This window comes from Condylura cristata, unplaced genomic scaffold (assembly GCF_000260355.1).
Source record: "Condylura cristata isolate star-nosed mole 26May11 unplaced genomic scaffold, ConCri1.0 scaffold00005, whole genome shotgun sequence".
Classification (NCBI taxonomy): domain Eukaryota; kingdom Metazoa; phylum Chordata; class Mammalia; order Eulipotyphla; family Talpidae; genus Condylura; species Condylura cristata.
Window position 1 is genome coordinate 24,205,708 of NW_004567106.1, and position 20,725 is coordinate 24,226,432.

Here is a 20,725-nt window from a genome sequence, read left to right on the forward strand (position 1 = left end):
CTTTTTACAAATATAAATAAGCTGTAAAACTAAATCCTAGCCTTACTTTTGGTTAAAAAAAAAAAAAAAAAAAACTAAATCCTAGCCTGTTAATCTGGTAATTGGAGTATTTTTTAAATCAAAGCTTATCCTGCTTTGTTAAACTTTGGGTATGACTTCAGCTTTACATTCTTTCTCAAGACATACCAGAGTGCTGAGTCACTTAAAAAAAAAAAGAAAGTGTAAAGGAAGAGTGATCCTGCTTCTAAGGACTAGCCTTGGTAATGACCTAAGAGCACTTTCCCCATTTAAATTTGTGATGTTAAAAGGACGTCACATTGCACAATCTTAATAAGGTTTCCAATCAGCCCCACCCTCCCTGGCCCCACCCCCCTTCTTACAAAGATTTATCAAATGTGGGATTTTCCCATGAGTCTCAATATTAGAGTCTCACCCCCAATAAATATGAGCCTGGAGATGTCTTGAGGCTCAGTCAGCCTTTGAGCCCACCAGGAACGAAAGAGAGCTCCATCTGCCCTCCAGGAACCAGCTATGAGCTTCCTCTCCACAAGTAAGTGAAGGAAATCCCTTGGCCCTGAACTGCCTGGCTGGGGCGCTGGCTGAGGGAGGGGGTGTGTGCGCGGCTGTGAGACTGGCAGGCGGCCAGCAACCAGAAGCACAGCTCCCCCAGCTGTACAGTCCGGCTCACTGGCTGCTCTTCCTTCCCTCCGGCACAGGCGTCTTCAGCCCAATTGCCTTCTCCCTGGGGCTACTCCTGGTGATGGCTACTGCTTTTCCCACTCCAACACCCCTGGGAGAAGATTCCAAAGATGTTACCCTAAACAGATTACCATTCACCTCTTCAAACAAAACCGAAGAACTAATTAAGTACATCCTCATCAAAATCTCTGCTCTGAAAAATGAGGTAGGTAGGTTTAACTAAGGGTGAGGAAGGACCTATGTGGACATTCCTCTTCTTGCCCTTCAATGTGGGGTTTCTACACTGGAGGGTGAGGGGAGATGGAATGTTCCAGGGCAGTCTTGGTTTGAGGTCATAGGGGCAGACTGGCTTCTGTATTTCCTCTCTGCTGCTGGTCTCAGAGAGTTCCTCTGGAAATACATCTCAGAAAGACACCCCTAGAAAATACAGAATGGGACTGAAATCTAGGCCCCTGGCTCATACATTCCAAACTCTTTACCTGGCATGAGCTAGGGTCATTGGCTCTCAGGAGTCCCTTTTCCCTAATTAAAAATGAGGTCCTCAATCTTCTTTTGTCCCTTGGACTTTAGGAGAGTTAGAGAATTACCATCTGAACTGAATTTTCAGCTTGTCAGGTATTATTAGGTGATATGTGGTCAACAGAGACTCCCCAAAGTCATTTCAGCATAAAAGATACATACGTGATAGCCCACCAAAGTGGCAAAATCATAGGTAGATTAGAGCAACTCCCAATGCAAAATACTTTAAATGCAATAGTAGTTCAATTCTGTTTGGTAGAAAGGGAAAAACACAAGAGAGGGCCTAGAAGCTTTAAATCTGGTTCTGGTTCTGCAGAACCAGATTTGTGGTCTTGGTTACATTTCCTACTACCTCTGGGTTGCTGCTATAAAATTAAGGGATGAGGCTACATGGTTTCACAGGTTCTTCCAGCTGGGACATTCTATAGCTTGAATTATATTCACCCAGTTGTCATCAAAATTAGTGTCAATGGTTAAACCTACTATATGTCAGGTACTTTATATAAATTTTATGTCTCACCCTCACAACAACTTGCAAAGCAGCTGTTTCATTATCCCCAATTTGGAGAGATAGGCACAATGAGAGTCAGGATAGTAACTAGCCTGAAGTCACAGCTGAGGTTAGAGCTGAATCCAAGTGTGTCCAGATCCACTAGCCCTTGCTAGCCTGGATCTTAGTAGGTAGTGACTTCAAATTTCTTAGAGAACTTCTTGGCCGAGGTAAAACAAGAACAGGCCCTCTAGTGGTATTTATTTCAGGGGCACTTGTAACAATTCTGCTGTTCCTTCCTAGATGTGTAAGAAGTATGACAAGTGTGACAATAACAAGGAGGCACTGGCAGAAAACAATCTGAACCTTCCAAAAATGACAGCAAAAGATGGGTGCTTTCAATCTGGATTCAATAAGGTACAAAATCATCACCTTTACTTTTAGCTATTCCTTAAGCAAAAGTTCTCCCTCTTACATGCAGTACCTATGCACTTAGACAAGGCAAACAACAAATGGGAAACAGATGTACCAAACCTCATGTAGATTTCATGAAGCAGCCAACTTAAAGCTTTTGAAAGGCTATTTACCTTTGAATAACATAGTCATAACCCCCTACATTAGGATTTTCACCACTGTCACAGTTGTGTCCCCAGAGGGGAAATGGCCCAGGGAACTTTCCCATTCTAGGGGCTTTGACTACCTTCAGCAGGGTCCAAACCTGCCCTCCAGGGTGAGGTCATTCTCTGTGCCCTTTCCCAGTGAGATAACCTGTGCTGGCTCCTGATAATTCTATATAAGGATGTTTTCCAATACTGACAAGGACAGGAGTACAGCTGAGGCAGAAAAGTTAGGGCAGAACAGTAGAAGGCCAGACCTCTTGCCAAGTTGTGGCATCCATTGAGTTTGGGGTAAAATTAATTAAGTGGCCTCCCTGGTTATCCAGATACTTAAAATGGGGCAGCCAGTGTTATCTGGTTTGTCTGAGAAGTACTTCCAGTTTCCTAGAACGGTAAAGAAAGTTGTTGGATTATGGCAATTTTAGCTTTAAAAACAGTAATTTCTCCATGGCAATAACCAATTTTTCCCACAATCTTCCTTCTTAGGAGACCTGCCTGATAAGAATCACCACCGGTCTTTTGGATTTTCAGATATATCTGGAGTACCTTCAGTATAAATTTGAAGGTGATAAAGAAAATGCTGAGGCTGTGCTGGACAGTACTAAAGCCCTGAGCCAGATTCTGAGGCAAAAGGTGAGAGTGCCCTCATCCCCTCATGTGGCATGAGAATAAAGTCTCAAAGGAAGTAGTCTAGACAGCTTGGGAGTGCAAAGCTGATTCAACAGAGTTTGTCACATGTAAATGAAAGGGCCTGAGAAACATTTCCTAATAGTTTAATTTTTTTCTCTCTCTCTCTGCAAAACAGATCAATACTGTACTTTAAACTCTGTTAAAGGAGGTAGATTTTAACATCAACTTCTAATAGTTTAAAAAAAAAAGCTGTTGTCACAGATAAAAGCAAGCACATTCAGCCCTGTTCTCTGTAACTGAAAATAGAAAGCACAAAAAATGGTTTATTATTGTCAAGAGACATTCTTATCATTATGATAGTGTTAACTCTCTCCCCAACTTTTTGCTGCAAGAGTTAATACAGAGAAATGGCTAAAGGCTAGGAGAGCAGGTAGCAAGGGCTTTGGTCACAACCAGCTAGTAGCCACCCAAATGCTACATAGTGGAGGATTGATGGCACAGCCATCAAGTGATGGCACATCTGGTTCTGAAATAGAGAACAATGAGAAGGACCCTGCAAAGAAAAGCAGACAGAATGCTAATCCTGCCTCCTCCTTTCTGCTGTGTGCTTTAAACTCAAGCTTCTCCCACTATAATGTGCACAGCTTGTTAGAATACCGAGTCACTAGGTAGATCTGGAGTGAGATCTGTGACTCAAATGTCTGTTGCTAGTGCAACAGGGCTCTGGACCCACTTCTACAATTACGTCTCCCCTTGTCAGAAGCTCAATGAAAAGGTGTTTCCCAGTCATCTTTATACCACTAGATCAGGGGACTTTCAATAGATGATAGGTGGAGAGGTGAGAGCAAAACCAGAGAAAAATATTAGTGTTAGTGGTCACAATAGAACCATTAACTCTAGGTTCTTCATTCAGCTATTGAATACCTGCCATGTTCCAGGCACTTCTTAGGGTAAAAGAATAGAAGACACTGTAACAATGTGGCTGACTTCAAGATGCTTATGGTCTAGTAGAAACAGAGCAGCAAGAGATAGATTAGAATTCAGTTGTAGATCCTCTCTGGTGGTGCAACAAGTTAAAAGCGCAGCACTATGAAGGTATCCACAGCCTCTGTAGCATGAGTTTGATTCCCCACTAAGGAGGTGATCTCTTCTGACCCACCCACGGCTCCCCTCAGCATTGTATTTCAATCAATCAGCCTATCCTGTTCCCCACTCTGTCTCTGGTGAATCCTTTCATCTTCCATACCTCTGGCCTGTAACCTAGATCTTGTATGCATAAATAAATAAATCTTTAAAAAAGAGAGAGAGAGAGAGAGAGAGAGAGAATTCAATTGTTATGAAGGGCCCCATGCAGAGTGTGCTTAGAAGAGAAATACCTCCCCTAAAATGGGAAAGTCAAGATAGGTGGTCCCATTTAGTACCCAGCACCCATAATTAACAACTTCCCACAGACCACAGCATCCCTACAAAGGAGTTGTTCAATATTTAATTACCTTTTTGTTTTCTTTCCCCTTCAGGTGAAGAATCCAGATGCTCTCACAAACCCTAACCCAACTGCAAATGCCAGGCTGCTAGATGAACTAAAGTCACAGAACGAATGGTTGAAAAACACAACAATTCACCTCACCCTACAAAGTCTTGAAGATTTCCTGCAGTTCGGCCTGAGAGCTATTCGGATAATGTAGCCTGGGCATCTAGAATTGTTGTAATTCATGGGCATTCCCTTTTCAGAAGTTATGTCCACTGGGCACATAACTGATCCTGTTCTCTATGAGGAACTAAAAGTATGAGCATTAGGACACTATTTTAATTATTTTAATTTATTTATATTTAAATATGTAATGTTGGGTTAATTTATACATAGAAGATATTTATATTTTTATGAAGTGCCTCTTGAAATATTTTAACTATTAGTTTTTTTAAATAACAAAAAAGGGATACACAGTTTGAATATTCTTGTTTCAGAACCAGATCATTTCTTGAAATGTGTGGGCTTACCTCAAAAAAGTTGTTAACTTATACATATTTTTAAAGAAATATTTATATTGTATTTATATGTTTAAATTGTTTTTATACCAATAAATATCTTTGTAAAAAAAAATCATCGGCTAAGGCTATGTCTATGTCTATGTCTATGTCTATGTCTATGTCTATGTCTATGTCTATGAAGCTTCATTTAAACAAGTTTCTTTTCACCACTACCACCACCAAAAATAAATTGTACTATCACTTGCAGAAAAATACCATTGATCAAGTACTGTGTGCATGCTACAAGTCTGACATCCATCATATCATTTAATCCTTTATCCTGCACACTCTTTAAGGGATGTGAGAGATTAAGTGATTTACTTAAGTCACCCAGTTGGAAGGTAAGGCACAGATTCAGATTTGAAATCAGGTCTACCTGCCTCCAGGCTTCTATTCTAAACACTGCCTCCAAAAGAACTGAGAGATGATGTAGAAATATCTTAATGCACACTAATACAGGGAAGACATTTAAAAGTGAAATCATAAGATGATGGTATCTTTTATATGACACAGTAATGTGTAAGCTTCCAAATAATAACTCAAAGTTCACTTCCCTGCTCTAGGCTTCACAAACACCACACATAGCAACTATTATAGATGATGTCACAATCTAAACTTGGTGGATTCTCCTTTCCAGTCAGCATATGGGTTCTTCAAAAAAGCAGAATTCATGATATTCATCTTTGCATCTGGGACCCAAGTTCCCAATAAACAGCTCTTAAATAAAGCAAGCATACATACATCACAAAATGTAAGATACTTCAATTCTTGGAGATATATGGTGGTCAATGAGGAGATAAATTATAAATACTATGTATCTTTATCTTATGGAAAAACAGCAAGGAGTTAGACACATCTAAGCATTTCTAGAGAAGGCACTGAATAGTTGCTATTGATATGTTTACCACCATTTCCTTTCATCCAGGAATTTTCTTCCAGCCTCTCTCCTGGCCACCTCAAGAGTACTGAAAGAGGCAAACTGGGTAAGTGTACACAGCTACCTCATCTCAATACAATGTTGGAAATTTAATAGAGTTCCCCTTTTTAACCTCAACAATAGAAGTTCTGTCTTCTAACAAAGCTTTTCCCATTCTAACCACCACAGACTAATTCTAAAAGAGAGGGGATCTGTCAAGCAAGGGGAAGTCCACAGAGGTCAAGAACTGAGAGAAGCATCACAAAAAAAATAGTCACATACTCTGATTTCTAGGAATCATGCACCACAAGTGGGCTTCCCAAAATTAGAGCCAAATCAAAGAGAAAGAGAAATAGCCGTCAGTGATGTATCCATTCTTTTAAAAATGTGCATGATTTATAAGTCAGTTAGTAGTCCTGGCCTTCAGGTGATTTGCACTATGACTTGGAAGATGGACATTGAACAAAAAATGTAAGTGCGATGAGGTTTACAGAAGAGAAATATGAAATATCCTGAAAATAGGTTGCCAAAAGCAGGAGAACTGACTTAGGCTAGGGAAGGTAGTCATGAAGGCTTCTTTGAGAGAGAGATTTGGGCTGAGATGTAAAGGATATGTAGGTGTGAGCTAGGCAAAATGAGTAGGAAAGGTATTCCAGACAGAGGTAATGCATGTGCAAAGGTCTAAACCAATGTAGGGCACACTGTGATTGAGACAGTTTGTACATTTGTCCAGTACATGAAGAACAAAAAGAAGAATGGCTAAAGAGGGGTGGAGAAGGAGGCAGGGACCACAGATCATTCATGGCATCATGGATCATTTTAACTTACTTGTTAATTATCCCACGTGGTAAGTATTAACACATTTTTAGTAGAAAAACATGAAATATACATTTTAACGTGATCAGTGGAGTTGCAGTATGGAGAATAGCTGGGGAAAAAAAGCTATAGGAGAATAATGGAGGAACATTCCAGAAATTCAAGGGGGAAGACAATATCCTGAATGGGTAAAGGTTAGAGAAGGTAATGGCAACCATAAATAAAAGGCACTAGGAACTAATTCAGTGGTATTTTGTTATTGGTGATCAAAATTCAAGAATTCCCAGAGGAAAGGAGGTTTTGAGAGGGGGTGGGGAGAGGGAGGGTTTGTATGGAACAGTAAAGCACAGAGAATGTTGGATTTGAGAGTATCAGTCATTCAAATATTCTCTGAACATCTGCAATGTTACAGGTTCTCTGTTGAGTGCTAGTAATTAATGGTGAGTCAGACAAACTAGGTCTCTGTTGTGAAGATTTCAGACTGCAGAAAACAATTTAAAGAAGTAACTACTACCCACTATGCTAAATATGTGCAACACTGTTATCAATTAAATTGCATCGATTACATGAAGTCCTAGCCATTACCTGTGAGCATGACCTTATTTCTAAATAAGAAATTTGCAGATGTATTCAAAATAAGATCAATTCATTAGGGTGGGCCTTACAAGAAAGAGAAGAAACAAGAGAGACACACAGGGAAGTAATCCAGGTTGAAAAAGAAGGAGGAGAGGCAGATATTGAAGGGATAAAGCTACAGACTAAGGATTTCTGACAAATACCAGAAGTAGAATGAGGTAAGAAGACTCCTCCCCTATATCCTTTAGAGAGAGCATGTTTACACCTTGATTTCAGACATCTAAGCTTCAAAGCTATTGTTTTAATTACCATTGTGGTAATTTGTTAAAGCTGCTCTAGGAATCTATGCAGCTACTATGGCAGCACGTAATAGTGGAGTCTAACCTAAAATAGAAGGTTCATGAGAAGCTTCCCAAAAGAAATTCTATTTATGTTTACATCAAATGTATGCCTGGCGCAGCGCAAGTTGGAGAGTCAGAGGAGGTGTTCCACCTGGTGAGTACAGCAAGTGCAAAGGTTCAGATGCAGGAGAGAACGTACTGGAGAAACTGAAGGAATCCCGACGACTAAAGCATGAAGTGGGAAGTAGCAGAAGTGAACTGAAGCAGTAGGGTCTAAAGTATACAGATCATAAAGAATAGATCAAATGAAATAGGTGAAATAAGAGAAAGAGAAAGAACAGCTTTCTTGGAAAGAATTTTTGATCTGGGGCTTTTAGTTCGGTTGGTTGGTTGGTTGGTTTTGTTTTTAAAATAGAAAAGGATTTTCCAGTTCCTTCAGATGGAATGGAGTAAGGCGATTGGGCCCCAAATGTAGTTTACAGGAGATCCAATTTTCTGTTGCACATTCCAGCAAGAGGGCAGACAGCAACAGGATATGGAGAGAGAAAAACAAACAAAAAGAAAACAGTTAGGAGCACTTGTGGCAGATGTGATTTACAAACTTCAGTGTGATATCTAGTCACTGAGAATGTTACTTCTTACTCATAAAATTACCATGACCTTTCTTGGCAAACATAAAGCAAACATGTCATTCTTGTGCTAACTCAGCTCTGGAGTTAAGGGAGTTCATATCTACCTTTAAGGATAAAATGGACAAGAGAAGCTTGGAAACACAGGAAGATTCAGAGAAGTAATCAAAGAGAAACCAAAGGTAAAAGTTCTGAAAGGTGACAGTCAACAATCATGACTGGGAAGACCCCACCAAGAAAAACAAGAATACTCAGGATGATTTGGGAAGGTTTATGTTCCCTAAAGTGGGCATGAGATAGACAAACTGACTACTATGTTTACTAAAGGAAAGGATTATCTTCAAAGGCTAGGGACTGAGGACACTTAGGTTACACTATGTAAATGACCCAAAAAAATCTGCTGAGAGAAAACTGATAGGGAAAGCAATTCAGATCCACCCTGATAAAACTTGAGTTAGTTATGGGCTAAGAGTGGGAAGGAAAAGATAAATTAGCCCACTTGCTCTCAGAATAAACTAATAATAAAAATATAACTAACTTTTCCAGAACACTTTTGTATCCCAAGCACAGTTCAGTGTAGTATTTCAGAGCCATCTGTATTAACCAAAGGAGCAAAGTCAAAGCAACTTGTGCAAAGTCACCAAGTCTGTAAATGCCACAGCAAAGTGCTGGCTATCCTCTCAATCCATTCTACTCTTCTTCCAAAGTTACAGAGTTTGAGGCCACTCCTCTAACAGGTATATTTCTTATTTCTATTGTAGCAAGTAGGTGTGGCTATGCTGAATAAGGGTACATAAGCAGAGCTCCAACTGGTATCCTTAGAAAACCCTACTTATAAGCTTGGTCCTTGGCTGTCATCCAGAAATTTGAATGTAAACAGTTACCCACACCTATCTAAACTTTCCTCCAAATAATAAGAGTGCTTAAACCGTTCTAACAATATGGTTTATACTAATCACCTACTTTCCTTCTGAAATCTTAAATGTTAATACTTATAAATCAATATAAATTTTGGGTACTAAGTTGCTAATGAACTTCCCCAGTGGACACATGTTCTCGCAGCTCACTACTGGAGGGATTGAGCACATCCTGTGTGCCTCCCTTGGGAAAGGACTCCTAGGAGTTTGTGCGTGCTTTCCTGCAGAATTCACCCCATGTGTCCTTTCTCTTTGCTGAGTTTGCTTTGCATCTTTTTACTGTAATAAATCTCAGCCAGAGTAAGAATCCTGTGACTCATATACACTGAGTCCTGTGAGTCCTCCTATTAAATCACCAAAACTTGAGGGTAGTCCTGGAAACCCCTGACACAGTGGCTATTTTTACCAATGAAACTTAAGTAGACTTGCTATTGTAATTTTATTTACACTTGCTAAAAAAAGATATTGCTTGTCTTCTACATCTGGTCTTTCACCTTTTTGTGGGTTAGAACAAAAACCCACATCTGCATCAATTATGCAGAACAAAGCAATATCCATAGACACAATATCTGATAGGGTACACAGTAGCCACTTGTGTGCATCTAATATCAAATTTAAATTTATTAAAATTAAAATCACTGATTTTTATATTGGGACTATATGAACACACAATACATTTCCACTTTTGCAGAAATTTCTACTAAACAGACCTGCCCTAGAGATTAGTGGAGCAAAGAAATGAATGGAACCTGGATCCATAATCATGAAGAACAGAAGCAGATTCAGAAAATCTGAGGAGCACAGCTTCCCTAGATGGCCACCGCTCTTTAATCAGGGAATGGGCCTATTAGTAACATTGTCAATACTGGGGTAAGATACTGAAACACTCAATTCTTGCTCTACCACTGCTATTTTGTACCACCATTTGAGAAGAACTTAGAAAAGCAATTTCCATTTAATGTAAACATTGTAATGCTATAGTTTTCCTTGTTAGCACTACTTTAGTTCTGTCCTACAACATTGCGTGCTCTACATCTTCATTTTCAATGTAATTCTTTTCCTCTTGAGACATCTTTGACCTATGGGTTTTTAAGAACTGTGTGAGGTAGCTTTCCGGTATTTAAATTTTTAAAATACCTTTCTGATATCCAATTCTAGTTTGATTCAGCAGTAGTCAGAGAACAATTTTTAAAAATATGTTGGAGTCTGCTTTATGGTCCAGGATATAAGTTACCTTGGTATAGGCTCCATGTGTTATTGAAAAGAAAATATATTCTGTTGTATGTGAAAACCTTCTATGTCAATTAGAGCCTTTTGGTATCAACCAATAGCTGCTATTGAGTTCTTCTATATCCTTGATAATTTTCTCTCTAAACATTCTACTGATTATTGAAAGAGGGGTGTTGAAGTCACCAAGTACAATTGTGGATTTGTCATTTTCCATTAAGTCCTATCAGTTTTTCTTCATGGTAAACACACATTTGGGATTACTATGGATTCTTGGTGACTTGACTCTTCTATTGTTATATAATGTCTTTCTTTGTCCTTGGTAGTTTTCTTTCCTCTAAGTATATTTTAGCTGATAAAATGTAGCAATGTTTATTTTCTTTTAAGGCTTGCATATGATATATTTCTCATCCTTTTACTTTTAACCTATATATGTATATATAAACTACATATGAGTTTCTTGTAATTCAGTGACAGTGGGTCACTTTTTAAAATCCACTTGGTCAATACCTGTCTTATAATTATTATGTTTAAATAGTTTACACTTAATGTAATTGTTGATATGTTAAGTCTTAATTCTCCCATTTTATGTTTTTACTTTATGTTTTACTTCTCTGTATTTTGTATTTTGTTTTCATGTTTATTTTACTCTGTCTTCTGATAGGTTACTTGAACTTTTTAAAATAATTCCATTTTTATTTGTTGATTTTGAGTGTTTCTCTTTGTAGATTTTTTAGTATTTCCCATAGGCATTCATTACTCTATAGTATATATGTGTGTATGTATGTATATGCATATGTGTATATGTTTGCATGTATTTACAATATAGTTAATATACTATCTATCTATGTATATAATGCACTTAGAAACTTATCAGACTTCACTGGTGTCAATAACATCTTCTTTATTCATGAAGGATATTTTCACTGAATATAGGACTCTGGATTGACAATTCTTTTCCTTCAAGCACTTAAAAAATGTTGTGTCATGCCAGTCTGGTTTTGTTATTTTTTTTAAGATTTTAAATTATTTTTCCATACAGGACTGGGGTACAGGCCAGAGGTGCAGAGGCGGTGAGAGGATTCACCAGAGACAGAGTGGGGAGCAGAACAGGCGGATTGCCTGAAATGCACTGCTGAGGGGAGCAGTGGGTAGGTCAGAAGAGGTCTGCAGCACCATGTGGGTCACCTCCGGGGCGGGGATCGAATTCGTGCTGGAGTACTTTAGCTTCATTAGTGCTGTGCTTTAACCCACTGTGCCACCAGGCAAGGCCCTCCAGACTGGTTTCCAATGAGAAATCTGCTTGTCATTCAAACTGCTTGTTTACTGTTTTATTACAATTATTTTATTGTTTGTTAATAACCAAAATGTAATTTCTCTTCAATTGTTTTCAAGAATTTTTTTGTCTTTACTCTTCAGATAGGATAAGTTATACAAGGCCTTCCATCTTTGGTTAATATTCATGGTGGGAGGCACTTCTTGCACTAGAAGGCATGGATGGGTGTTCAAGTTCCCACTGGTCTCCACTGATATCAGAATGACTAGATCAGGGTTCATTACTGCTTCCCACTTGGATTCCACTGACACAGTGAGAAAAGGAGATGACTTACACTGACTGTTGGTCAAAGTCTGACTCTCCATTAGGCTCCATCTGACATCAGTTATTAGGGCAAGGAAAGGACACCCCCTTACCATCAGATAGAAGTGGAAGTCCAGGCTTTTCATGTAGTCCACTGACATCACAAGGCCTAGAGAGGTGGCAGGGGTTCATTACTGCCTGACAGAGGTGAAAGTCTGAGCTCCTAACTTAGTCTTCTCTGACACCACCCCAGCAGGTATGCTTGCAAGGTCTCATTTTTAGCCTTATGAGTACAGAGATCTAAGCTCCTCACTTGGTCTCAGTAGGAGTAGTAGTAAAGGGACGATGTTTTGCTGTTTTTGTGATATTTGATTGGAGTCTAATGGGTATTAGCTAAAAGTTTTCTCTTTCAAGACTGCTCCTTCCTTAGTCCTATGGGTAGAGATACCAGGTTTCTCTTGGGACCCATGGCATTTTCTGGGTTGCATTATACTTAAATGTAAGGAACTCACCACTGGGTCATTCCTCAGATCCTGATGTCCCTAACTGATCTGACTCATCCCTCTATTTTAATCTTCTTTATGTTTGTTTTACATAATATCCAGAGTTTTAGTTATATTTAAGGGGAAAGTATATCTATTCCATCTTCCAAAAAGGAGGATATATGCTTCCTTTTAAGGGAATGTGTGCTAATATCAGGAACTCTCGGTTCTTAACCCTAAGTCAGATTTGTAAGGTCTCATCATTTAGAGTCCATGCCGGTGAACCATTTCTCATTACAACCAGCCTTCCACTCTCCCACAGGGACATATGGAAATAATATTCATGAAGTAAAAACAGGATATCAAGCTAAAATTAAGACTCTAGAATACACAATAGATATTAATTTAATATTCCATGTTCCAATATAAGTTCCATCTGTTAAACTGTTCTTACTGTTATTTCTAGCACTCCCTTTTTTGGCCTATGATCTGTTCCCACTGAGCAGTAAGGTACCTACTATCACCAAGAAGGATGCTTCTGTAAAAGCAGATCATTTTTTCAATTGTAATAGCTAGTTCTTTTGAGTTCATGTGTCCAAAGTATATATTACTGAATGGAGTGAGAGAATGCATGGTTATATAATATAGTTTTTCCTGTCCTAGAAGAAAAGCTATGAAAGACCGGGAATCATAAGATGGAAAACAAGAGAACTGCTTGTTGGCAAATATCTCTGAAAAGAGCATCCAAATGTTGTATCTTTGTCTTGCAAGGCACAAGTTAAAATAGCCTGGAGAGGTTTTGGGACAGAACAGGGTAGACCCAAGAGCACTGTTAGGTCTCAGGAATGGTCACCTGATTTACATTCAATTCCTCAGGAACAGATAAAAACCACTTTAGGGTAGGTGATACATCCCAGGAAGCCTTTGTTTCCCTGGGATTGATTGTCAATACTAACAGTGTAAGGGAGCTAAGGGAAACAAGAGCCTATATTTTCTGACAAAATTCTGGCTTGGCTGAGGTTAAAATTTTATAAAATAAGGGTATGACATAGAAATGAAGTTCAATTTAAAAAATTAACATATCTTACATACCAGTGTGGAGACCTTAAGGTTAAGGCCCATTACAGAAATAATAAGTTAATAAAGAAATACTGGCAAATGACTAGAAATATTTGAATAAGAAAACTTGGTTTCCCAGTAGCTCTAATAAACTAAGTACATATTGACAAGGAAATTAATGAAACTTTTGTTTCATTTTTTTCACTGAAATTCTTCAATTGAAATATTTCAAAATTTTTAATTGTTAATTAGATTTTATTCCAGCATAATAGTAAATTACAAAATGCCATAAAGTTATGAGTTACAATATGTCTGTATATAACAGATAAACTAGGTTTTATAAAGTCTCAACTGCTTGGAAAAGAGCATACAAGAAAATGAAAATTCAGCTACATAGTAGAAATTAAATACTCACTTAGAAAAAAAAAAATGCTAACTGTCAAGAGGCCAAGATACTTCATGCTTAAATGCATTGATTGACTGTAATTAGAGAAGGATCAGGCCACTGCAGATAAAGCAGTTGCATTAATTTTGCATGTAGTGAATGGCAACAGATCTAGAATTATATAAGCAAAATGCCAAATTACAGTACAAAAGCTTTCTACTCCCTTCTTTTCCCAGTTGGCACTTCCCAAAGTGAGTCCTCATGAATAGTGTCCAGGAATCTGCTTTTTCATAAGTTCCTAGGTGGTTGTCATGATTTAAAGACAGAGAACTCTAAAAAGATCCTAAATCAGATGCAATTCCATTATATCAATAACCACAGTTCCCACTATTTCCAGAAATACTTCCTTTACCTCCTCCTCTCTCCAACTCCCCCTATCCTCACAGCCTCTTTCCTCAGAAATCTCATGAACAAAAGTGTACTTCACAACCTGTAAAACTTCAGCTAAGTTTTAGTTCACTTTCCTCAAAGAGTACTGGCCCTGGGGGAACTTCTGGATAAGGATCATGGAGAAAAGATACTCTACTCCAATAACCTCTCAACTTTTCCTAAAAATAACAAGATTGAAAATTTATGGGGGAAAAGAAAAATAGCAACACCATCAGTGAAACAAGGAAATGAACAGAGCCCCAGTACACACCACACCACCCAAAATTTGGGCAGTTTGAAAGATGACATGGGAGGAGCCTGCACAAAGCAAACTCTCTGTAGAAGAATCATCAAAATTCTGAGTGACCCCTCCAAGGATCTTTAAAGTATAGCAACAAGTACTAGGGACAGAAATGACCTACATAAGTGTAGACATAGAGATTGTATCTGTACTTAGCTATACCAAGTGTTTATTTAATAATACCTAAAACTAACATAATTGGTAATTAGGGAGATGATACTAAATATATAATGCAGAAATTGCATAGGTTCCTATGACCTTTCCCAGTTATTTGGAAACTGCCAGGAGCAATATTTCTCACAAAGAAAAGGTTTTAACAACATAAGAACCTTTTTTTTTTTTAAAGGCTAAAATACTTTCCTACAAGTATTGTCTGGTTCAATGACTTCAAGACCTCTACATTTTCCACAACATTAACCATTTGAGGGAACTGAGAGTGCAGATGTCGGAAATGCAAAAGCATTTCTGCTGCATTAAAAAAAAAAAATCAATGAAGAAACACGCCTAGGTCAACTCATCCTTTATTTTGGTTACAAATCTCTGTTAGAAACAAATAGGCTCAAGGACCCATAGCTTGGATTAAAGCTACAAAGAATCTATTGAAAGATGCTGGATTCAAATGTATGTGGAAATTTAATTGTTCTTTTTAATTAGGATTGTTATTGGCTTTATAGAGCATAATTACAAAACCAGAGGATTTTTAAAAAATGATTTATTTTATTTTATTTATTTATTTTTAAAATGATTTATTTATGCATACAGAACTGGGGTACAGGCTAGAGGTGCAGGGATGGTGAGAGACTTCACCAGGGACAGAGCCAGGAGCAGAACAGGCAGATCGACGAACCACACTGATGAGGGGAGCAGTGGGCAAGTCAGGAAAGGTCTGCCATGCCATGTGGTTACCTCCTGGGGCGGGGATCAACCTCATGCTGAGGCAGCTTTAGCTTCTTAGTACTGTGCTTTAACCCACTATACCACCAGGGAGTGTCAAAACACCAAAGGATTTTAAGAAAAGGGTTAATCTCCCAATATCCTACTTTTTTCAGATAACCTATTTTAGGACATGATTTTCCAGAACACAATGGTTCTACTTTTTATCCTTTTTTTTTTTTTAGGTTTTATTTTTTTCTTAATTAAGGTAACAATGCATTTGTGTTGGTATGTGTGTCTGTGTTTTAGAATTGTAGGATCTCCCCCTTCAGGTAGACTCCACTATTATCCATTAGATCCCTTCTCTACTTTGTTCTCACTCCTCTCCCTTCCCATTTCCCTTTGGTAACTTTCAGTTCCACTGTCAGTTTTCAGTTTGTCTTTATCTGACCTTCTGTTGCTATCTTTGTATTTCACATATGTATTTGTTTCTCTCTTCACTTATTTCACTTAGTATAATTCCCTCTAGCTCCATCCATGTTGCCAAAAATGACAAGATAGTTGAGCACTATTCCATTGCATATATTTATGACATCTCCTAACCCACTCACTTGCCCTGGGGCACTTAGGTTGTTCCACTAGCTTAGTCATTGTACATAGTGCTGCAATGAACATGAGAGTGTATGTTTTCCATCAAATAAGTGTTCTGTATTCTCTTGGTATTTACTTCTAAGAGTGAAATCGCCAAGTCATATTGCAGATTCATTTTCAATCTTTTGAGAAACCTCCATACTATCTTCCATAGAACTGGACCAGTTTATATTCCCACAAAAAGTATAATAAGGTTGCTTTTTCTCCACAACCTAATGTGTGGTTTCTGGTCTTTCTGATATGGGTCATTCTTACTGGAGTGAGGTTTTGATTTGCATTTCTCTGATGATAAGTGATGCTGAAGATTTTTTCACATGCCTATTGCTTCATTTGTTTATCTTCCTTAGAGAAGTGCCTATTTGCTGCTTCTGCTCATTTTTTGATTGGGTTATTTGTTTTCTTTTTATTGAATTAAATGAGTTTTCTGTAGAAATTTAATATCAGTCTCTTGTTGGATAGGTGGTGCTCAAATATTTTCTCCCACTGAATAGGATATCTTTTAGTATTAGTGATGGCTTCTTTCACTGTGTGAAACCTTTTTAGTTTGATGTAATCCCAATCACTTAGATTCTCTTTTGTTTTCCTTGCTGTTGTGCTTAAATCCACAAAGACCTCTCTCAAACCTATGTTGTGCAATGTTTAGACTGTGTTTTCTTCTATTTTATGGTTTCAGGTCTTACATGTGAGACCATTTTATCCATTTTTGTGTTAATTTTTGTATGAGATAGTAGTCTAGTTTCACTTTTTTGCATATAGCTGTCAGTTCTCCCAATGCCACTTACTGAAGAGGTGCTCCTTAATCTAGAATATATCCTTGGTTTTATCATAGATTAACCGTCTATATAGGTGTGGGATTTCTGGGCTCTCAATTCTATCCCATTCGTCTGTGCATCTGTTTTCATTTCAATATTATCCCATTTTAATTATTATAACTTTGTATCATAGTCTGAAGTCTGAAATTAATGATACTGTTACAGGGCAACCCAATGTGAATTGGGTTACCTATCTGTGGGTCCTCACCTGTGCCCTTAAGATTCAACTGCACTGCACACACACACACACACACACACAAGAAGGGCAACAATGGGTTTATTTACAAGAGAAAGAGAAAAGGAACAACCCAGGGAAAAAGAGAGAGTGATACAAGTTAACTAATGCGTCCTACTAGTTCCACTAACATGGAACCCCAATAGCATGCTGAAAGATGATCAAAATCCAAAAGATTAGCCACCAGCTATGAGGCCGAGAGAGAGAAACTGTCAGATCAACATGTCTGGCTTTATATCCCAAAAACCCAAAATGGCTGCTTAACTCTGCCCTCAGGTCCTAGCAGTCCTCCCTTTGGTGTTCCTGGGATTTGTATTTTTGGTGTCTAGAGTGGGGGTGGAATTCACAAAACCTGTATCAGTAGAGTTTGGTCAGGACATCCTTTACCCTAACAATACCACCTTAACTCCTCTTTTTTGGTCAGAATTACTTTGGCTATTCAGGGTCTTTTGTGTTTCCATATGGATTTAAGTAATGTTAGAAGAAAAATTTTTAAAATAATGTATATACAATATTACAACATAAATGTCGTTAGATCTGTATAGAGACCCAGTTCAATTTCACTGAATAGCTAAAGAGAAAGGGCTAAGGAGATATCATATAGACTGTCAACCCTTGGCATCCCAGGTAAGGGAGCTGGGAGTATAAGGGGCTACTGACTAAAGAACCAATCTGAGATGCTAAGGGCTAAGTTCCTTAGCCTTTGTCTCCCCCCTCAAGTTCCATAATACTGGGAGCTTGGCAGATTATTGAAAGACTTTTTTGTGAAATTCAAGAATGATAAGCACTATATACACAGGTGTAAAACATCCAACTAGCTTTTTAGTCCTTAGCTCTTTAATATGAGCAACAACTAAGTCTGACATTTAAGGAAATTATAATATAGTTGAGGGAGACTCGATAAAGGCAATTTGGAGAAAACAGATACTTGGAAGTGAAGAAAACTACAAAAATATTACCAATTTAGAAAGAAAGATGAGAAAACACTGCATCTATAAAACAAGAAAGGGAAGTTATAAAGCCATTATCATAACAAAAAGGCAGCCTACTGAGTGGGAGAAGATATTTACAAAACATGTGTCAGACAAGGGGATAATATCCAAATACACATAAACAAAATATATAAATCATTATATCCAAAATATATAAATAATTCATACAACTCAACAATAGAAAACCATACAATCTGATTTAAAATGGGCATAAGAGCTAATCAGACATTCCACCAAAGAAGACATACAGATGGGGAACACATAAAAGATACCCTACATTGCTTATCATTAGAGAAATGCAAATCAAAGTCACAATGAGATTTCACCTCACACCAGTTAGAGTGACTAATATGAAAATGTCAAATAATAAGTGTTGGTGAGGAAGTGGAGGAAAATGAAACTTTGTGATTTCTTGGTGGGAATACAAACTGATACAGCCACTTAGGAAAATCACAGTCTCCTAAATAAATTAAAAATAGAACTACCATATGATCCAGTAACCTACTTCTGAGTGTTGACTCAAGCATGTAAACACTCACTTGAATAAAATACATGCAACCCTATGCTCATTGCTGTACTTTTCACAATAACTAATATATGGAAACAACCAAACATATCACAACTGATGAATGGACTAAGAAACTGTGTCATATAGACACAATGGAACACCACTCAGTCATTTAAAAAAAAAAAAGATGAACTCTCCCTTTTGGCCAATGGGGTAAAGAACCTCATTATGAATCTCTCAGAAAGCACAGCAGCACAAGTTTGATTCCAGGTCAGAGAGCTGACCCACATGGCGTGGCAGACCTCTCCTGAACTGCCTGCTGTTTCCCTCAGCAGTGTATTTCAATAGATCTGCCTGTTCTGCTTCCCACTCTGTCTCTGGTGAATCCTCTCACCTACCACACTTCTGGCTTGTACCCCAGTTCTGTAAGCGTAAATAATCTTAAAAAAAAAAAAAAGATGGAATCTTTCCATTTGAAACAATGATGAAATTACAATGTAAAATGAGTGAAATGTGAAATTTACTCACTAAATTAATTAAGTCAAAAGGAAAAAGACAAATACTGTATGATCAGGCATTTGTGGTATATAACACAACACAATCAATACAACAAAAGCAAAACAAACCCTTAGATTACTACAACAAAATGGTTACCAGAAGACTGCACTGGGGAAGGAATAACTCAGTGGTGAATAGTAATTGGCTATTTGGTGGTAGATGTGGTGTGGAATATACAGTTGCTGAGGCAAAATAAAAAAAAAAACTGTACACTTGAAGCCTATACAGTGTTGTAAATTAATGTTACCTAAATTTAAAAAAAAAAAAAAAAACGGAACCTAAAAAAAAAAAACAACGCAAAAACAAAGAAAAAAAAAAATTGATAGGCAACCAGCCTAGAAGAAACTATATTCAAAACACTCAAATAAGAATTACGGAAAGTGGGGCCCTCCTGGTGGCGCAGCAATAGGATGCAACACTGCAAGCTAGCCACAGCTGCTCCAGTGTGAGTTCAATCCCCAGTGAGTTGATCCACATTGGCACAGCAGACCTCTCCTGTCTCAGCTGCAGTGTACTTGGTCAATCTGCTACTGTGCTCCCCACTCTGTCAATGGCCTGTACCCCAGTTCTGTATTCATAAATAAATAAATCTTTTTTAAAAACAATTACAGAAAGTGAGAAAAAACACAAATGAAGGAATAAGTATCAATAAGACAACTTAAGAAAGTATCCCAAGATACAGATTGAAAGTCACAGTATAATTAACTTTAAATATCTATATTTTAAAAAATAGAGGTGAAATTCATAACTCTGCATACAAAGAGAAGAATCTCCCTACTTTAGGAAAGGAAAGGCAAGTCATAGAAAAAAAGAAACAGGAGTCAATTTACTTTAGACTTCTCAACAGAAACACTAGAAGCAAGAAGAGTAGAACAAGAAGCATCTGGAGCAATGTCTTCAGTTTTCCTTTAAAATCAGAGAGTTAAGTATGAAGAATGAATCAAGAAACAGCAGATATACAAAAACTGTATATCCATGTGCTCTTTTGTAAGAAACTACTGAATGTTGAGCTTCCCTGAAATGAGAGTAAACCAACAAAAGGGAAGACATAAAGAAAAGGGAAAGAGAAAGAATTGAAAGTAATCTCAGGTAGAAAGATGAAGAGAGGTTCTAGGTTTAGAGGATAACCACCCAGATTCAAGTAGTGTCACCAAAAGACAGTCGTATTGGAGGCTGTCATCACTCAGATACCTGCTACCTTCTACTGCCTATTTAATAACTAGCAAGCCTGGCACGTATCATCTATACTCAGTCTGTGTTGTCCATACACAAATTAATTGAACTGCTTTCCTCTCTATGTCCTAACACTGGGACATGTAAAGTGCACCATTTTATTCAATATATCTCAGTTTTAATGTGCATCAAACTAGAGGGTCAGTCAAAATACAGACTGCTGGGCTCTAACCCCAGAGACTCCTAAACAGTGGATCTGGACTTAGATCTAGGAATTTCAAAC

The 20,725-nt window shown here is 37.9% G+C and overlaps 1 protein-coding gene across 1 annotated transcript; it reads left to right on the forward strand.

Annotated features, from left to right (window-relative positions):
• Positions 1-531: 531 nt before the first annotated feature.
• IL6 (interleukin 6) lies at positions 532-4,640 on the forward strand. Its single transcript, XM_004676762.1, has 5 exons — positions 532-550; positions 717-904; positions 2,012-2,125; positions 2,812-2,958; positions 4,473-4,640. The coding sequence occupies exons 1-5, from the start codon at positions 532-534 to the stop codon at positions 4,638-4,640; spliced, it is 636 nt and encodes a 211-aa protein (XP_004676819.1).
• Positions 4,641-20,725: the final 16,085 nt, after the last annotated feature.